At 36.8% G+C, this 21,631-nt stretch overlaps 1 protein-coding gene across 1 annotated transcript in view; it reads left to right on the forward strand.

Moving 5' to 3' along the window:
- Atg2 (Autophagy-related 2) overlaps nucleotides 1-21,631 on the forward strand; it is a 49,683-nt gene that overhangs the window by 9,751 nt on the left and 18,301 nt on the right. The window contains exons 9-24 of the mRNA XM_088224771.1: nucleotides 318-493; nucleotides 1,008-1,174; nucleotides 1,634-1,787; nucleotides 2,477-2,674; nucleotides 4,590-4,755; nucleotides 5,673-5,758; nucleotides 8,054-8,238; nucleotides 10,172-10,295; nucleotides 11,493-11,641; nucleotides 12,222-12,421; nucleotides 13,305-13,455; nucleotides 14,712-14,899; nucleotides 15,599-15,786; nucleotides 18,150-18,372; nucleotides 19,628-19,820; nucleotides 20,248-20,352. Of these exons, the coding sequence (XP_088080897.1) occupies nucleotides 318-493; nucleotides 1,008-1,174; nucleotides 1,634-1,787; nucleotides 2,477-2,674; nucleotides 4,590-4,755; nucleotides 5,673-5,758; nucleotides 8,054-8,238; nucleotides 10,172-10,295; nucleotides 11,493-11,641; nucleotides 12,222-12,421; nucleotides 13,305-13,455; nucleotides 14,712-14,899; nucleotides 15,599-15,786; nucleotides 18,150-18,372; nucleotides 19,628-19,820; nucleotides 20,248-20,352 (2,653 nt within the window). The remainder of the gene's footprint in view (nucleotides 1-317; nucleotides 494-1,007; nucleotides 1,175-1,633; nucleotides 1,788-2,476; nucleotides 2,675-4,589; nucleotides 4,756-5,672; nucleotides 5,759-8,053; nucleotides 8,239-10,171; nucleotides 10,296-11,492; nucleotides 11,642-12,221; nucleotides 12,422-13,304; nucleotides 13,456-14,711; nucleotides 14,900-15,598; nucleotides 15,787-18,149; nucleotides 18,373-19,627; nucleotides 19,821-20,247; nucleotides 20,353-21,631) is intronic.

The following is a 21,631-nucleotide window of genomic DNA, read 5'->3' on the forward strand; positions in this document are numbered from 1 at the left end:
GTAGCAACATAATATCTGTACCTCAGAGGCAGACGGATACAAATCCAGAATTTTATGAAATGACATTTCGATTTTTGTATCCAGTTTATGATCATGTCCATTGATTTTGAAGAAATGTAAGTCTTATAATGAATGAACTAATGTATAAAGATACTGAAAATACAAATTAATTCTATACATTTCTAGGAATTACTTGGGTGAAGTAGATTCTTTAGGCTTTTGTATAACATTTGACATTTGGATTTGCATCCGTCTGCCTCTGAGGTACAGATAATATGTTGCTACCTGCTTTAAGATACGCATATTATTATTTCTAGGATATCCTGACTCTGTCTGCTTCTGCGAATGGAGAATGTCTGGCAGCCTCTAGTGTGAAGCAGATGAAAACCGTATCCGAGGAATTTTTCTCCAAGTTAGGTCTGTCCGCCCTCTCCAGAGACTTGGAAGCGACCAGTAAACTATTTGGCGAAGCCGTCACCTTCAACCATTTGAGGTAACTACAAGCCCCGCATTAAATGATGGATCAAATATGTCATTTCTACACTGGCTATTAATAAGGTCACTAATCCTTGTGCTTCAAATACTGTAGTTTTATGTATACTGTCGAGCCCATGCTCTCCTTTTTTATCCTGCTTGATTTGGGTTTGATTTTGGGAGCAATCTACCGAATTCATTAGTAATTCTACCAATTTTAAATATCTTAAACAATTGGTTATTTTCATGACATTATAGCAGCCACCCCTTCCCCCGCCGCTCACCACGATTTTTGAACTGTTTTGTAAAAACCGGAAAGAGAATTTCTTTTTACATAAAATCCAATTGTTAAGTGGTAATCCAACTCTATGGACGCCAGACATTCCTACATATTAGTAAAACGCAAAACTTATATCCCAAATCAATAATAAATATCGAAAACACACATTTGTCACGATAACTATTTCACACATTGATAAATTGACATTAGTCGCTTGCCATTAGAAACTAATACAAACATGCAACATTTTTAGGCTTATCGGGGCTCCTCTTGTGCTCGAGGCTAGCGAGCGCAGCACTAGCTCGGGGTCGTGCCTGACGGGATACCTCACCATGTCCCAGCTGCGACTGGAAGAGTGCCTCCGTGATTCCTCGGGGTCGGGAGTCCAGACTATTCCGCTCCTCGCGTTTACAGCACTGGGTTAGTACAGAATTACCCTGTGGAAGATAAAATTTCACTGAATTTAGAAATAAATTTTAAGTCTTGATTTAAGTCTCGCTAAAAATCCTTTCAGACCAGATCTTTATTTGAATATGTACAAATATATTTAACAAGGATAAAAGTAGGCTGGATGCTTGAAATGCAATGGCAAAAGACAACCAAATCTGCCAAACATTTGAAGATGGATGGACGTGCCAAAAGTTGGAATAATCAGCGTACGTGCATAGAAAATGGAAAAATGTAGAGGATATTTTATCTGTATGCAGAGTCATATGCCATTCTTTCCTCTCTGTCTAGAGGAGAATGAACAGCCAGATGGTTTTTTTAATTTTTTAAATGCATTTACTTACTTCCGTACCTTCTAAAATTTATGGTTTCTTTCCAACTCTAGTTTTTCAGCACAATGCATTTATTGATTTTACCATAACAAATTTACAGATCAAAGGAAACGTGAAGAGTCAGATGACTACGAAGCCGGCTTTGCGTACACACTCAGTAAAACTCCTGATCTTAAGTTGCATTTCAAAACTACGCAGAGGGCTGTTCGTGTCTCTGGGGAGAGGAAATATGTTAATCCTAAGACAGAAATCAGGTAAGAGAGAATAATGCTAAGTGTACGATTTTTGCTTCATTATAACCTAGATATAATATGAAATATCACAGTAAATATCTGAAATATCTCCCAAAATTAATACAAAAATATATTTAATGGTAATTTCTTAAAAAAACACATTTCGTTCCAACCCCATAGGATTTGTGTCGAGTTAGGAAGTATTCTAATTTTAAGTGCGTGCACCATACTTCAATTATCAAATTAATACGATCCAGTATGTTCATGTCTATGGACCGCGAGAAGGACAAATATGAATTTTAAAAGATCTGAAATTAGATGACGGACTATTCTCCATCTGTTTAAAGCGTGTCTTCCAGTTTTTCGGACACATCGCTAGACGAGACGGGAGCAGTCTTAAAAAATTCATGTTCGTGGGAAGGTTCGAAGAAAGTAGTTGTAGAAGAAGATCCCCCATTTGATGGACTGACCAAATCAAGGCTGCCGGTGGTTGGATCGATGCGGACAGCGGTGTGTCCGGAGAGGTGGAGGACAACTATCCATAACACGTTGCAGACAAAGAGGGATGATGGTCACAACCCTCAGCAGTGAAGAGATTGACGCAGACGATGATGTTCCTATGTACTCATTTATAGATGCTTATCGAAAAATTCACCGCTGATTTGTATCAAACATTGATTTTTACAAAATTGATTTCTGTCTTATTCCAGTGTCAACTTAGAGCCCTGTACTGTGGAAGTTGACATATCCATAATGGACCGGCTGTGTGCGCTACTCAATCCTCCTCTCCTCTGTCCGCGGGTCCCCTCCCCCCTGGAGGGACTGACCCCGCCTCCCGGCGGCCAGGACAAAGGGGACTCCAGCTGCCAGCTGAAGATACTCTCCCCTCGAGTGTGCGTCAGATTAAGGTACATTAAACAATTTGCCTATCCCGCAAGCGTCATATGGCTTGCAATTTTAAGACCTTTATTATGTACGATTTTATTTGAAATATGAATGATTTTGTCTTGAGATGGATATGATCACTTAAGCCAACTGATGACGGGTCGTAAGCGGGTGCAAGCAGTGACTATTATGAGAAGGGTATATTAACTGGTTAAGTTTCATAAGCGCGTTAACATGCTCCCTGTTTCTGTGCTCGGGTGGCCGGCCATACAAAAATAGCAGGTAGAGATACGTGCCTTTGTTCACGCTTTACGCATGGAGGTTAAGTTTTCCGAATAATTTTAGATTTCGTACACTTTGAGACATCTGTTAGAACCTTGATGAAACACTAGGACACGAGGAATTATTAAAAATTTTGACATGACAGTGTGAGCTGTTCAAATGAGAGCCATGTTTGATGTTTGACACGCGTCTAGATAATGCAGGGTTGACACTTAAGTTTGGGAGTCCCCTTTAGTAATGCGTATAATTTTTTGTCAAACTTAGTTTGATGTAATATCTGATGCTTTTATTTTATTATTTTGCCACGATTTTATTGTTTATTTCCTTTATTTGTGATAGAAGAAAGTGCATTTTATATTATTCATTGCTGATCTTTCGCTGAAATCAGCCTTCAAAGGTGGAAAATTCCTCATTCATTTTTCCACTGCTACTCGTGTTGCCATTTTATCTCTAACAATTATTTTTCGTTAGTTTCCACACTTTCCATCATAATTACCCTTAGGAATTTTCCACCTCAGTATTTTTGAAGGCTGATTTCAGCGAATACTAGCCTATTAAGATTTAGATTTTTTATTTTAAGTTGAAAGTTCAAGTCTGACTCGCTCGAACTTAAATTCTGCATTTTCGGTCAATACTTTTGTAGATTCCATTAATGTTACGAAGCTAATTATTTTTTATTTTTTATAAAGGAAATATTTGCGTTCTTATTATTTACCCAAATATTTCGATTTTGGGGGCATTTTCAACGAGTTGTAAATAACTCACTATCAGAAAATGAAAATCAAGTTGGGGTAGAGTGGGGTTCGAACCTCGAACCTCTGATCCGTGAGTCCGCAACACTAGCCACGGGACCACAACCTGATTTTTATGCATGAATGTATAATTTTTAAAAAATGAGTTTCAAAAAAAAATCCTGATAAAACTTTCCAAAAATTAAAAACTGATCCAGTTGAAAATTTCAAAAACCCATTGAAAAATTCATAACTCGAAAACTACGCAAAAATAGTAAAATATACCTACGGGGGTGATTCGGATACCCCTCATTATGAGGCACCTACATTTTTCATCACACCGTGAATATGATGATGTAGAATATAAATGTATATGGCAAGTGATAACCCTGACATTTTGTGAAAATTTTAATTGAAATTTTCTGAGGCAACGGCGTCTTAAATGAAATTATTTAGTAAGTTTTCATGAATGTTTTTTGACATAATATGGGTTTCTAAAACATGATTTAAATTTTGCGGTCTACTGGGAACTGCCAAAGCAATACCCGGCAGCACAGAAAAAGTTAAGTAAACATTACAAATCGGTAATATAGGATGGGGCTGAACCAACTGAGTAGTTTTGAGGGGTCACTGCTCGGGCTGGGGTTGAGGCAGGCAAATGCAAGTAGTCTCATTGCATTTACATTATTATCCCATTTTAATAATGACCATAATTTGCATTGGAGTGCATTGAGGTCTTGCTGTACGCGTGTTTTACTTAATTTTTCTTTAGACCAGTCCGTTCTTTAGTAGGCTGGAAGATATTGCCTTTAGCAATAAGCCCAGCAAAGGCGCATTTTTTTTGTACTTGAAGTTTTAAATAAATGAAAAAATGAGCACTGTCTTTTCGATGAATCAAATGACAAAATTATCATGTTTTGGTTAGGTTTCCCGTGGCGGACCTGCGCCCCCCTCACGACATGGCCCGGGCGGCGTGGTGGCAGCGTCAGGTGCGCCGGGACCTGCTGCTCGCCCATCTGGCGGAGGCCTCCTTCCGCGTGCAGGCCGCCTCCTACGAGCTGCGCTGTCGTCGGCTCCGTCTCTGCTACTCGGTAACTCGAACATTGAGTATCTACTAATAATATAAGTGTCGAGATCGGCGCAAAATGCAAAGCTGAGACAAACGTTATCCACAAAATTAAGAAAAGGGGTGTGCTGGTTTGGACACTCTGTCAACGGTATATTTGTCGCCGCCAAATAGCTCAACTGAGCAGCTAGGCTGTTCATTAAATGCCGGCATTCGACTGAATGGATAGGCCTTTTTTTGAATGACTGTTTAACGAAAGGGAAAAACGTCGCTTAGCCTCTTTAATTTGAATACAACAATAATAATAATTTTATTTTTAAATTTATTTTGTTATGTGAAGGTTCAAACTGTCAGTAGGGTAGCTGTGAGTCACATCTTACTGGAACGTGTGATTCTTTAAAATGCCGCGAACGCCCAGTTGCATTTCACCGGCAACACCACTGACTAGTCCAACTCGCAAGCGTCCACGTGGCGAACCCTGGGCAGCAGATAGCGAGAGGATGAAAGGCGAGTTTCTGGCGCCTCCAAACCAGAACCAACCAGCTAAGGGAAGGTAACCCCGACAGAAAATTTCATCGGAGAAGGCAACGGGAAACCACTCTGGTCATATTTTCCCAGGAATCGCTACATCAGTAAGCAGTCCTGGCTGCGGAATATAACAGTATTGTGGTACAGAAATGCTTTCTCTGCAGTGATCGCCAACGTCGGGGAGACCCGACGAGGCACTGAAAGAATGTGAAGTTAGGTTAGGTTAGGTTAGGATAGGTTGCGTAAAGTTTAGCAATAATGATTTTTATGTGCTAGCCTACTAAAAGGAAATCCAATCGAGATAAGTTCGCCTCCCAGAATAGTGGTTGGCGCAATTGCTAGATTGAAAAATCGTCTTTTTTTAATTTAATTTAACATTCATAATTTGACTGTTCATCTTTTTGCTATTTTCAGGAGAGCGAGGGTGAAAACGAGATTCACCTGGGAACGGCTGAAGGCAGTGAAAGTACTTCGGGGGATATTACACCCGACTGGCCCATGTAAGATATTTGTTTACTGCTGATACTAATTTATAAAATTTAGGGAGAGACGAAAAATTACAAAACTAATCGAATTGGAATTTGTTGCAACAGAGAGGGAAAACATTTTTGATGAGAAGATATGGAATTCTAGGCAATCGCGAGGCTTATAACCTACCATTGGCTGGTTTATGTGGCCGCTCAACACACTGTGAAGCTTTCGCCATTCAGCCTCTTCGCAACTCTTCCATCTATTGACATATGTAAACTAAAAAAACCCAAAACCTTTATTGATGTGGGTGAGATCATCAGCAGAATGAGGAAATTCAGTGTCTTTCTTTTATTATTTTATTTGTTAATAGACTATTAAAATTAGCCAAAAACTTTTTTCTTTTTTTTTAATATATCGTTATTATCACCGTTATGATTTTTTTAGGTTTTGTATTTCTGAAATAACTACGCATGTGACATCAGAGTTTGTTCTCTGTTAGTTCTTCCGATTGGTTCGTTTACACGGCAAGCCAACCAGATATCCTTCACGCTCTTATATCATTGGTTGGTTCATATGAACCAGTGACGTCAATCAAAGTAATGTGTTTTTATTAAAAATGTTTTTTTTTTTCGTACATTTTCAAGAAACTTTGCCCTACAATGTTGTGCTCTAATTTTTACCATGCGCTAGATATAGTTTTTTGTATCCAATATCCCGTAGGGCGGAAGTTCCTCATTTTTAGACAATGCCTAAAAATACTTAAAAATTTTTATGTCTACCAAATAATTGTTTAAAACAACTTATCAACTTCTCTATGTTTTTTGGTTTTGAGACGTACCCATCTCTTCATCAGGTCATTAATAAGACTATAGTAGGGCCAATTTAATAGGTCACATTTGACACTTCATCAAAATTCAACAACATAACCTTGTAATAAAATATTATTTATCTTTTCGAATTTAGAACTGCACAATTGCTTAACTTTCTTCAAATACGATTACATATTTATAGTAATAATGACAAAAGAAGGTAATTTTACGATTTACCTTTACTAATAAATCATTCTAGACATTTACAAACTTACTGACATTCTCCCATTTTTGGTCACACCGTATTATGAGATTGCAAAAACGGTGCTTCAAGGTGTGAATAAAGACTCTCTGACTAATATTGGCTATACCTTTAATCGTGACGTCCATCAGTATAATACGCGACAGCGTCAAAATATTCACGTACCTGGATCACGCACGACAAGGTATGGTCTAAGGTCTCTGCTATACCTTGCTTGTAGTGAGCACAACAGGCTACCACGGCTAGAACGTCAATAAATAACTGTATTCATTAAAAAAATTACTACTTGAGGTACGTGGAGGGTGAAATTTAGTTTTGAGTTCTTTTTTCCCTTAAATATTTCTTTCTTGCAATATGTAAATATAAACATTTTATTTTTTATTTTTATTATGGATTGTTTAAAGGATGGCAAGCGGATGTATGATTTGTATCATATATTTGCTTGCTATCTTATTTCAGTTTTTATGTACATAATATTACTTGTTACTTTATAACTATTTGTTGCTATATTATTATTGTTAACATACCTATATGTAAATATTTTTCTGTCCCAAAATGAGTTTGTTGTAACTCCTGGAAGTAAAAAAAAAAATTTGCATGATTTAATAAATAAAATAAATAAATAATAAACTTTTTCCGTTCTAAATGTCGTTACAATGTTGCATCAGTGAACCCTTTTTCTTTTTAAACACTAGGGATGTTACCCAGAAAAATCGAATGTTGATAATTTGGTTAAACTATGTACTTATCTTATTTTGTTCCTTAAATTTACGATAGAAAATTATAATGGGACAGAGATTCGACTTATGATTTTAAATATAAAATTACAGTACTTAAAAGTAATTTTTCATAGTAACTGAATTAAATGTACATATATTATGTTTAAAGTCCGAATCGATTCATTCGCTTAAATCGATGTTTTTAAGCAGGTCACCACTATGAAGCTAAAACCGACAAATGTCAAATGTGACCTATTAAATTGGCCCTACTGTAACATGTTAATCCAACTACACGCCTTCTCCATAGTATTTGCCCAAAAATGTGAAATCAATTTACTGATACGACACATGCTTTTAGTAGCTAATACTTAAAAACTACAACGTTATTTACAATCTGTCTCCTAACTTCCAACTTATCCAGACGAAAATGTTCCGGTCTCCGATTGTAAGACGGAAGGGTTCTGCCCAGGTTATGTTGGGTAGTAATTTAAAAAATGTTTAATCAACTTTGTCCGGTGTTCGGATCGGCTCCAGGGTGACTGTGACCAGCGCGGGCGTGGACCAGCTGCAGACGGGGATGGCGGACTCCTGGGCGCAGGGGGGCACCATGGGGCAGTCCGCGGCCATGCTGGCGGACCAGCTCGCAGCGCCCCCGGGCCCCTTCAGCCACAAGAAGATGGTGCACGAGAGCGACACTCCACACGGGAAAGAAGACGAGGGTATATCCACCAAACTAAACAATCATTACATCCGTGGCTGGATCTAAAAGGATTTATGTCGTTAATCTTAATATTACAGGAGACAGATTTCTCAGCCAGTGGGGTTTTTTTTAATTTTTTTAAGTTTCTTTATTAATTCTTTCATTTTTAATCACCCTGCTTACATATACAAGGTTTTGTTACAAAATACAGAGTAAATTTCTTATAACTAATTAAATTATATCATATATTAGTGTTTAAAGAAAAAATAAAATTTTGAGTGCAGTTCCACCTCTATTTTTTTTTTTTTTTGTTATATTAGCTTTAAATAAGCAACTACTATACGTTTAAATGTATGATGAAAGGAAACATATTTTAATTGGTAATGTTACACGGCCTTCGACCTTTTTTTCTTTGTGTTTTCATTACAGAGTAGTATTTGCATTAAATATAATTTTTAAATAATAATAAACAATAAAAATAGTCTTGATCATTTACATAAATACAGAAAAAGAGAAAATGCGCATTAATAACAAAGTATCCAGTTACATTACATATCCTTCTATCTTAATGATTAATTTGACATAGTTTTATGTCAACAATCAACGATCATTTGCATAAATATTGAGTTTATTTAAATTATACTTTATAATAGAGTTTTTAATAGCGCTTCATTATGCCAATGAAGATATATATTTTTTTATTTTTGTACACAATGTTTTATTTACAATAAAATAAAAATAGAATCATTAATTATAATAAATATACAAGGTCTTAAATATAATACAGTTTACACTTATTTGTTTATAAATTTGTATAAACCACTTATTTTTTTATTTTTTTTAATTACACTTCGACCGGTTTCGAGGTTACTACCTCATCGTCAGGAATTTAACTAACGTATAATTACACGCGTTGCTATTTATATAATAAAATATTGTATGAAAGAGATAGAAAATTGAAAGAAAGAGAGAGAAAGAGGATAAAATAAATCATAACGGGAATAGTTTTAAAAGAGGACTCGAAGTTAAATTTAATTGATTATTTATTATTTGAAGTTTTTGATTAATGGCTTTACTAATTACTAATCGTTATAAATTATCTAAACGAAAACCATTTTTATTGACATGCAAAATTTCTACACACGTTTCTTGATTAAATTCATGGTTTTCGGATATAAGATGATTTGCGAATTCTGAAAAATTATTATTACTCAGACATCTTATATGTTCTTTGATTCTAACTTTAAATTTACGTGAAGTTTTTCCAATATAGAAATTTGGGAAAAAATAACTATTCCCGTTATGATTTATTTTATCTTCTTTCTCTCTCTTTCTTTCAATTTTCTATCTCTTTCATACAATATTTTATTATATAAATAGCAACGCGTGTAATTATAAGTTAGTTAAATTCCTGACGATGAGGTAGTAACCTCAAAACCGGTCGAAGTGTAATTAAAAAAAATAAAAAAGTGGTTTATACAAATTTATAAACAAATAAGTGTAAAATGTCATACCACAAAGTGAAAAATGTTTTTGATAACAATAATATATAATACAGTTAACTAATAAATAAAGCGTCAATGCAATTGCAATGAAATTAAGAGAAATATATTAAAAAATAATAATAATATGGATTTCTTTAATATTCCTCAACAGTTTTGTAGTTTTATAGATATGTATTATTTTATTATATATATGTATTATTAGTTTTATAGCCAGTGGGGTTATAATGAACTGTTTGAAACTAATATTAATAAAAAAAACACTACCACATATGTATGTGTATATAACAACGACTAGCCATCACGCCGTTTCCCCATAGGGGTAGGCAGAGAGCATTCATTCATTCAAAATTGCACTCTTTTACATATTCATGAACTTATTCTGTGCCCTATGCACCACTGGGTGTGGGTAAGAAAATGATGATCATAAGTGATTAATCTGTTATTCAGATGAAACTGAAGAGCTTGTGATACCCGGTGATGCAGCAGAAATGGCTGAATTCGTTCACTACTCCATAAAGAATTCCCTCCTTCAGATCCAGTGTAGTCTTCCTGTCGTCAGCCTGCAACTCGGGTAAGAAAATTCAACTTCCTTTCAATCCCAACTTGTGGTCTAACGGTTACTGCTTTTGCTTACCACTCTTCGAGGTCTCAGTTAGATTAAAAGATGTTTTTACCCGAGCGCAAGACTGATCTCGCCTTTGTGTAGTGAAAAACGATATTACCCAGATTCATTTTGTTCAGTTTATTGTAAAATCGTAATTACAGTAGAACTGCAATTATCCGAACTCTGACTATCCGAATCGCTGATTATCCAAATCGCTTTTAGAATTTCAGATGATGACAGTCAAATAGCTTACTTTGACCGAGATGTTCAGCAAGCGATGAATTTTATTTACAGTACGATACGTACATACTGTACTAATGTACAGAACTTGTTACTACGCTTAAGATGTAAATGTGTTGCCTTTTCATTTGATTAATTAAAAGCTTTTTTTCTTTAAAAATTGTTTTTTCTCGCATTTTCAGCATCCATACTGTAACTTATTAAAATAGACCCCTTTTTGAAAAAAATCCAATCGTCCGAATTTTTTACTATCCGAATGGGGTCCGTCTCAATTGATTCGGATAATTGGAGTTCTACTGTACTTATATTGTTAATATTGATGTATCTAGAATTTAAAAAAAAAACTGACTATAAATATTAGTAAATAACCATTTACCAACTTTTTTAGTATACCGGTTTCGAGACGTACCCGTCTCTTCGTCAGGGCACTCACTACACCGACTACTAAAATACACTTTTGCCATTTTGCGAATACTAAAATACACTTTTGCCATCACCATAGCATATAGTATTTCCAAAAATACATAAATCACTGAGTGTCTAAACATGCACTAAGCTTAGTTAAAAAATATTTAATCTTACAATGAAGAATTTGTAATGAGTTGTGAGGGAGGGGGGGTAGAGGTGGGGTTACCCGATTGGTTAATTTTTAATAAAAAAGAGGCCGTAAAACAGGGGTTTTACTGTATTATAATGGAAAGTAGAGGCATGTATATTATTAACGAATACTAAAAATAAAAATTATTCAATAAACTTATATTTTAATAAAATAAAATAATTAAAACAACTTTGTTTTTAACCACTAATTTTGACTGAACTGAACACAGCAGCTCCTGCAATGGTCTCTATACATTGCATTATATAAATATTTCTATTTACACTGTAACAATATAAGAAAATGCCCTTTCGCCTGTTTATTTTCAGTTCAAAACACCTGTACGAAGTACTATATAACCGAGTCAACTCTGACCTGCTGTTGTGGGAGGGCTCCGCCCCCCGCTCCGCCGCCCGACCACTCTACGGAGGCTCCCGGGGGGCCACCTTCACCATGTGCAAGAGCGCCATCAACTACAGTAAGTCGTTATTACGATTTGATAACTGTACAAACCTGCCGACCCTGCTGTCGCTGACTGAAAACTCAGTTTTTCACATAAAACAAACCACCACTCCGGTTCTCCATAGGGGTAGACAGAGACGATAGAACTCCATATTACTCTGTCTTTTGCATACGGACCTCGCTTTTACATTCGTTCATCTTCTAATTCATGCACGTCAAATATTCCAACTTTTGACATGTACACCTTCAAGTATTTAGTGAATTTGGACATGCCATGTCTTTCTCAGTCTTCCCCGTCTCTGCAGCAGCGTGGATTAGATTTAAAATATTATTACTTTTTACTTCAACTATAAATAATTGTAGCAATTGCCTTAGAATATTCCAGTTTTTCGATTTAGAATCTCTCATTTTTTGTAAGGGTGGGTTAATTTATAAATAATTCCAAAAGTCCCGTTTACTGTGAAGATTCTATGCATTATTATTATTTAATATCGAATAACGTAGACCCCTAATGTACTAGGGAACTTTTTTGAATTTTTCTTGTTAAATCTTCGAACTATTTTGTACACAGTATTATTGCGTCCAATGAATTGCAGATTCTGATTCGGAGTCGTCTTCCTCTTCCGAGCAGAGTAACAATGTGTTCTACTCCTTATATGACCAGAAAGTGAGACAGCAGAAGCTCAAGTCGTCCAGCAAGGCCGTGGACACAAAGGAGAGAGCGGGAAAGATTAACAATATCTGCTTCAACATGAAAATCGGGAAAGGCCTGCTGACTTTACACACTCCTGTTCGGGTATGTTCCTATGTATTTACATCCATGATTAAAGCAGTAAGATTTTTCAAGCAATTTGACCATTAAGTATAAATCAATGATATATGTGTTCTTACGATTTACCTAAATATTTGAATTTCAGAGCCATTTTCTAATTTGAGTTACTCACTATTAGAAAATGTCTATGAAGTTGTGGCAAGGCAGGGTTCGAACCTCGGACCTTTGATCCGTCAGTTAGCGACACAACGCGGTTCAAATATTATTTACTGAATTTTATACTTTATAGTTTTTATGTGTCCGGGCGGATGAAAAAATAGAATCCTGGAGAATTCTGTGTGTGAAATAGAATCCTGGACGAGTGTTTTCAACTCGATAGCTAATCTCGGGGGAAAATCTTATAATAGGAAATCGAGTGGAAAAAAGTCCACCTTGTTGTGTACGAGATTTCACTTACCATGCTTGAGGTCCCGGGTTCAATTCCTACAATATTCCACTGTCCCTGGTCCGGCACTTGAAGCGTGAGTCTAATCACCCAAATAACAGATAATCGAGATGTGCTGCATTTACTGTGCCATGTTCCTCAGTGACGTGTTTAATTATTGTGAACATTATACCGATGTTGAAATAAGTTAAGAATTTCACTATGAATAATGCTGTCAAAGAAAACACCGCCTTCTTCACATCCATCCCCAGGAAGAACTTCCTGATAAGCCGAGTTGTGGAGCGATGGAATAGCTTTCCCGATAAAGTAATTGGTGTATGCTCGGTCAATGAGTTCAAAAACCGCCAGATAAATATATAATTTTTTCTATTCATATTTTCTATGTTTGAAACACAGTGCATTAGATCTACACACATCAGCTTAATAGCTTCTAGTGTATAATATAATAATAATAATTTGCAGGATTCCCAGAAGCTGGTGGTGCCCGGACAGCGGGGGGAGGCTGCCCTCGCCCTGGGGGGGCTCAGCCTCTGCCACGTAGGAGGAGTAGGGGGCAACCCCAAGAGGGCCCTGCTCTCCGTGCAGGCCAATCACGCTCTTCTGCATCATTGCGGTATGATTCATCTCGCTTTATATTTTCACAAGTTAACAAACATGGATATCTTTGGAGACTCGTTAACTTAACGGTCAGTTAACTTTTAATGGCGTCAACTTCTACTCAATAGGTCGGGATAGCGCTGCTAACGATCACAGCGCTGCAATAGCAAGATCTGGTATCTGCTAAGTTCAGACACCACATTTCACATGTTTGTTGGTTTTCCATAGAAACTAGAAGTGTGGTGAAAATCTATCTTTTATTATCATGGATAACTTATATAGCGCCATTTTTGTAATATAATACCTCAAGGGCACTTTACAAAGTGATTCTATGGATAAATAAATTTAATCGAAGCTTTTAAATTTGTGATTAAATTAAAACAATTTATTTTGTTATCTATATATGTTATATATTTATTTTGGATCTATTCAAATGATTTAGAGAACAAGTGGGTTTTAAGTTTTTTCCGAAACATCACTTCACTCTCACAACCTCCCACCTCTGCTGGGAGAGCATTCCATGCCATAGGGCCTGCGACCGCAAATGCGCGTTTACCGAAACTCAGTGCGCTGTTTGCGTAGAGGTATAATAACTTTTTCTCTCGCCATAGACGTAGCTGATTTAAGCGTAAGACGCCTGCCGGCTAGTTCATCTGGAATGCATAATTCTCTTAGATATTCCGGAGCAGAGTTGTGCGGTGATTTATACATAAGACAACAGAGTTTCTATTGCGCCCTCTGTGGAAAACGTAGCCAGTGTAATTTCCGAAATATTGGAGTGATATGACTGAACTTAGAGATTCCGAAAATAAGTCTGATGGTTCCATTGATGATCCGTTTTGATGGGTTTAATGTTAGCCTGTTTTCAGCCATCCAGTTTCCTATTTTCTCAATGCATCCATCAATTAAATTAACAAGCACACTTCTCTCTCCTGGTTTGCAATTAAAATAAATCTCTGTATCATCTCCATTGCAGTGAGACCACAATCCACATTCTTTGATAATGCTCTCTATATCTTTAGTGTATAGGAGATAGAGATCTGGTCCGAGTACTGACCCTTGAGGCACACCAGTAGACACCTGAAAGTTGGGTTAGCTTTTACCCTAGAACACAACTGCATATTCTCTTTCATTAAGATATGAATTGAACCACATATGTGCCTGATCACGGATACCATAAGTTTGTTGTCGGAAGGAAGTCATCGACATCAATCTTGTCAGTGAAAAATCCAAAAACTGTATGTACTCTAAATGTTGGTTATGACATTTTAGGATTGGTCCCCATGCCTCAGGAGAGAAGTTCCCCCCGAGACTACGGCTCCATTCCGCCCGCCTACCTGCGCGCCTGCGTGAGTCCATCCGGTGCGGGCGCTAGGGTCAGGGACAAGCCCCCGGGGGGCAGGGACTTGCTCAGTGTGGCTGTCAGTGTCCAGCCCAGCAGAGACTATCCCAACTTCAAGGTAATTACTCTACTTATACTGGAGGTGGGATGTGAAGGCCTGTGGGTATGTTGTTAAATAAAAACAGGCTGTATTATGTATAAACAAATATGTTTCATCTCTGGCCGATACATCTGAGGAATTGAATAGGAGCACGAAAATGGACCTACATTTAACACTGTTGAATTATTTCATTTATTATTATTTTTGGTTCCCGATTCCCACATGCACCAAAGTCTGATAAAAAGTAAAGAAATCATATGATCTTGCCATTTCAAAATGCCTTTCTTTGAAAAAATAAAGTAAATAAATACTAGATGAAGACAATCATTTTTCAAGTATTTCTATTTAAAAGTTTTAAATAACCACTTATTACTTTTGGACTGGTAGAATAATGAAGAATACAGTTCTGTGTATGAAATAGAACCGGAACTCTGGGCGAGTGTTTTCGATGCGATGGCTGCTCTCAGGTAAAAATCTCAACTGAGGAAATCAAATGGAAATAAATCCGCCTCATTGTGTGGTGGTTGATACGTTCGCCTACCATTCTTGAGGTCCTGAGTTTGATTCCTGGCAGGGTGGATGTGAAATATTGATTTGAAAGGTGGTTCTGCACAAATTTCATTGTTCCTGGACTGGTCCCTGAATCAAACAGAAAATCGGACTACGCTGCATTCGGTTGGGCGCAGAAACGGGAAGATGATGATGTTATATTTCCAGACTATTCGGGTAGCGGTTGGAGTGTCCCAGTGTACCCTCCGCCACACCATGTCCGCATCCCGACACAGCGTCCTGAGCCAGGTGATGGACATGCTGGACGTCCTGGACTATCCCGTCCCGGGGTACGAGCCCAGCACCGTGGTCACGGAGCTGCATGTGCACCTGTGGGACTGCGCGGTGGATTACAGGTCAGTTCTCCAGAAGATAAATCATTCAGTGCATATGATATTGTACGTACATCAGCGAAAAGTCGGTCGTGCATCTAATTTTAATACAAACGCCCGCAAACTGTTTAGGAAAGAGTGGTAGAAGGCACGAACCTTAGAGATGACCCGCTCTGAGTATAGGAAATATGAAGGACACATTATAAGGCCAGTTTAAAAGAGCTTCCGAGGACCGAAATGAATTTAAAAGGAAATTCGAGTTTTTGCTGCAAACAAGTTTATGGATCGAAATCAGAAAAATAAAAACATTTTAGAGAGATGAACATAATATAATATGGTCAACCTGATTTCTTAAAATTTAATATACAATAAAACCTCATTTTTACGTACCTCAATTTTACGTTTTCCCGCTTTTTACCCCGATTTCATACAAATCTTCCCCCCAATTAACGTTTTTTTACATTTTTCACCACCCAGTTTTACGTCAAATTTTTGGAATTTATTTGACGTGTCAAAAAATTATGACGTAAAACAGTGCCGCAGTCCCCGCGCAAACCGCGTGTGCCACGCGAATAATGTGATTTTTTCAAGCCTGGGCGTTCTGGCCCATTGTGATGCGAAAAAATATATTTCAATGAATGATGAATAAAAGCAGGTAAACAACTTGAGGGTAAATTATTGTCTTAAACTAAATTCAATGCAGGCGCAGTGAAATTGACCTTTTTGTTTAAGTGTCTTCCTTTAGGATTAGTTTTCATTGACATTTTTATAAATCGTTGACAAACGTTTAGCACAATAAAACTTCATTTTGTAAAAGTTACAAAATAGATGGTTTAAAAATTTGACATAAAAATGTGAAACAGTTTTGTCGCAATCTATGCCAGTTGTTTTTAGTGATGCTGTAGAAAAAATATTGTATGTATTTTATTCCAAATCTAAATTTTATTTTCGCTTTTTTTAATTTACACATTTAATAATTTTAACATGCTGTTTTTAAATTAAATAAAAGAACAGATTACACATAGAATTAAGAATAGTCTAGAAGGAGCGTAGAATCATATTTGAAACATCGAACTGTGTCCAATGATTCCCCCACTATGGCTCACTTTCACCGCGCGCATTTGTGATGCCGTTGCGTAATGTTGCCCGATGGGAAAAAATATAATTATAATACAAATGTAAGGTAAAAAAAAGCAATCTGTTAATTTCTCTAAAATTTTATTGTGCACGCGGAAACATTGATTGACACAACAGAGTAGATAAGTGAAGGGTCATTTATTTATTTATTTATTTTATTATGTACATACAATATTACATTTTAGTTATTTTAAGACATTTTTGACATTTTTTTTTTTTTTACAGGACTCACCAAGCCAATGAATATGGCTTGTCGGTAAAGATCCTTTACAATTAATCATATGATAGTCCTACATGGTTTTATAATAATAATTACTACTAACTTAGATATAGGGAGCGAAAAAAAAGTACATGTAATTGATGCTTTCAAATAAAAAAATATTTAGAAGATGTAAAAAAAAGCAAAAAAAATAAGTGAATGATCACGCAATTTTAAGATAAAAAATAAATAATTACAGAACCGGAGTACCAAAATTTTAAACATAAGTGTTTACATATTTAATGGGCACAAAGCATTTTATTAAAAACATTATTTATTAACATATCCATATCTATATCTATATCTATATCTATATGTAAGTCTATATCTATATATCATCCTCATCCATATCCATACATATTTATACCCGTACATGCACACATACATATCCATACATACATATATACACATATATACACATACATACATACATACATACATACATGTGAACATACATATACACACACAAACATCCATGAAAATATTACTTAGTTATAAATTCTATTTTATATATATCTATATTTACAAATATTCAATTTTTTTAATATATAAACTCCTGATCGAATAGCCAGTCTAATAAGAGTAATTGAGTTAATGAACTTTAAACTTAAAATATAAAACAAATTTTATTTTACATAAAACGGATATTTTTATATCATGTTAAATAATATTTGATGTTTTAAAGATAATGTCGATCAAATGATAGAGTTGTTTAATCAGAGATCCAATTTTGTCCGATGGTAAATTTGTAAATTATGCAGACACGACAAGCGCATACACAATTGAAGTCCTACATTTTGCCATGCCTTAGACTTCTAATCAAATCTTATTTTAGTTTAAGAGTGAATCTATTTGACGCAATATGAATTTCGCTGATATGTTGTGATCGGAGCATTAATACAGCTCACTGTCCGCCATTTTACATGAATGATAAAATAATGACAATGACGTCGTTTCTTATTATTTTTTTAAGTGTATATGTTTTTTCCAGACCTCTCCACCTGCCCTTGAGGACCGTAGTGACCTTGGGCAGTTTCTCCGTGTCCAGTAACGTTGTGGCGCAGAGTAAGGCCTCCAACCTGCGCTTCATCGCTGAGGACTGCGCCCTCTTTCTGGCCGAGGGCCACAGCGAGGCTCCCGTGGACTTGAAGAAGGAGTACGTTGGAGTCGTGGACGTCGGACTCTTTGAGCTGTCCCTGAGGCTCAATGACATGGTAGGGTTATACTTTTCATCATTCAATCGTTTTAAAAACTTGACTGGTAAAATCCGTAGACTCCAAATCCAACGATTTTCCTGCTTGGTGTGAACCAAGAATGTGAAAAGAGACGAGACAAAGAGACAGTATGGAAAGATTAGTGGTACAAGGACGAGTAGAGGGAACTTGATCTCGTGGAAGAAGTCCTATCAGATGGACAGACTTGTAACAGAAGCGACTGGTGTCCCTCTCGGACCTCTCGTCACGGATCGTAATGACGTGCTTCCCTCCAGGACCACAACTGCTCTCACAAAGAAGACCATTCTGTATGATAAGGCCTCTTGTCAAAAGGCACAGTGACAAAAAAAGGGAAATTTTAACAGCAGTATCTAAATATATGGTTATAAATGGGGAAGGGTTTACAATTTTAGCCCCAAATAATCTTACAACCCCTCCACACTATGCTCCTTGCGCTGCTCATCACTTTGCTCCTCGCGCTGCCGCCCTCTCGCCCGATGTTGCCCTCTCTCCCCACACACTGCTCTACTCGCGCAATCAATCGCGACGCTCCGCACTTGTCATTTGTCTTTCTATACAATGGACGATATAACTGGCAGCGTGCGCTCTATGCATTTTTAGTATAGCTAATTATATCAATGACATACAAAGAAATATACATCATTCAAAAATGATGCGTGCGTCTTGTGTGAGCGCTCGATGCGTACTGCGACCGCGGGATTATGTGACCTTCCACTCGCGCTCATATTGCCGGTTTAAAAACCGACAAAATAGGGAGTGGTGGGCACGACGAGGAGCATGGCGTGCGGCATGACGAGTAATGTTGCCACACTACGTCTCTGTCTCCTTTTCTCGCTACTTCCCATGCCACTCGTCGAGTGTGTGGCAGCCTATTAAGGTTTTAATGCATATTTTCATTTACACTAGAAATTGGTGAAAAATATTTGTCCTTAAGCCATTTTAAATGTAAAATAGAGTCATTGGGAATACAACGCTTATCTTAACTATCACGAAAAACCTTTCTCGGATACTTTAGAATAGATTTTACACTAAGTAACAGTTGTTTTTAGAGTACTTTACCATTTTTTTAAATATAAAAATGCAAGCAAGCAGCATTTTGACCAGCAGAATATGACTGTTCGACTTACAGTTGTGTCCCTCCCGTGGCCTCTTTAAGCAAATTCTGCCGCTGATAGCCCCAAGGTCCTGTTAGATATTGCTATGACCGACTTGTTACAAGTGTGACTTGGCGCAGGAAATCTCCAAGGCCCCGCGGGTGGACCTTCGCGCCTCCAACAACCTGGTGAGCGTGCGCACGTGCTCCGACTCCCTGGGGGCGCTGTGCCGCCTCACGCACTACCTGGCGGCCGACGGGGACCTGCCCGGGGAGGGCGACGGCGACACCGACAGCCTGCCCATGGACTCGGACACCCACGACCTGCTCATTGGTCAGTAACTTAATTCATTATTATGATCGTGATCAACATTAGTTCAAAGGCATAAGTATTATTTCTCTGTCAAATTGTTCAGATGCTTAATTAACAGATAACAAAAAGTGAATCAAAATCTTTCTGATTAGCTTGAATAGTTTGTAATTTTCTTTTATATTTCATTAGCACCCAATATTAATGATTTAAATTAGGGATGCATGATAAAATATTGTGTTTTGTAAAAAACTATTAAACTTTGATATTTTTTAAATTGGGTTTTAGAATTTTTCGGTAAGTATTTTGTTTCAGGTAATCGAGAGTCTCAATATTGGCTTTAATTACTTTTTAAACCCAATTTGTGTATCTTGTTTTGAAAAAATTATCATCAATTTTGTTTAGTTTTACTGTATTTTTTTTACTTTTACATATTTGTGAAATATTCCAGGAGTTTCAGACCGCCAGGAAGATATTCGTGACTTATCAAAGAGCCAAGTTCAGCAAGTCAATGACTTGATGGCTGAAGCCATGAAGGAGAGCATTAGTTCTAGTGGTAAGATAACTTTACTGAATGTATTTCTTCCTAACCTCTATTTTCATTCCGTGTAAATTTGATGCAATGTTTTCTTGCTATTTTCGTTTTCTTCGTTTCGCTGTCCCGTTTTCTACACTCGACGCTTTCTACGCTTTGGCGGCCTCCGTGGTGTAGTGGTCCGGGTTCGATTCCCGGTAAGCCTGGGTGTTCTGTGATGTAATTCACCACTGTAATTGGGTCTCCTGGCCTGTTGTGGTGCAAAAAAAAATCCCAAACCGATTTCCAATATTCGAGTTTGTCCAAATGTTTGTAGGCAAAAGATTGGATTTCACCCCCTCGGGAGTCATTAAGATTAACAAATTACAACAGGGATAGAGAATTCCTTAAATAAGGGAATATGGAAGTCTAGGCATTTACAGGGCTTATGACCTGTCATTGGCTGGTTTAAGTTGCCACTTTACACACTGTGTAACATTCATCATTTTGCCTGTTTGAACATCAATGGTGAATGTTACACAGTGTGTAAAGTGGCCGCTTAAACTAGCCAATGACAGGTCATAAGCTCCGTAAATGCCTAGACTTCCATATTCCCTTATTTAATGTATTCTCCATCTCTGTTGTAATTTGTTAATCCAAACTGATTTTTTAAAATTTGAGTTTTTTTTTTTAAATGAGTGTTTTCTGTGTCGGTACCATCTGTGTTTTTCAAAATCATTTACCACATTTGTTTACCGTACATCCGAAGACGACAGATAAAACTGGGTGTTTTTTTGGGTTTTTGGATGGTCCTCATGGAGCGTCCAGAGTTTTCTCTTATTGCCTAGCTGTCGCCTTTTGCTGTGTTGTTTTATTTATTTATTTATTGACACTTTATATACATATACAATAAATATACATATAAGGGCGGGCATATTGCCTTAAGGCAATTTCTTCCTACCTACCCAAACCGTTCAGTTTGAGAAAATTATAAATATATGGACATATTGAATCTTACAATTTTATACAAAAATTAAAAGCAAAGATTAACAAAAATATATGTATAAAAAAAAAATAACACTTTACTATGAAGAGAGGAGAGGGGATGGGAAGGAAAGAAGAAGGATAAAGGAACAATTTAAATATTTAGATAGTGACATTTCAATCTTGACTTAAATGTAAATAAAGAAGGGGCGTCTCTAACATTAGTGGGTAGATTATTATTGTGTTGTCTGTGGGTGCGATACCCTACCGATACCCCACCACACAAATACAACTTAAAACAACAAAAACAAACATGGAAAAATGTACAAAGTATATT

This window comes from Micrasema longulum, unplaced genomic scaffold (assembly GCF_059751315.1).
Source record: "Micrasema longulum isolate JH-2025_06_02 unplaced genomic scaffold, ASM5975131v1 h1tg000309l, whole genome shotgun sequence".
Taxonomy (NCBI): Eukaryota; Metazoa; Arthropoda; class Insecta; order Trichoptera; family Brachycentridae; genus Micrasema; species Micrasema longulum.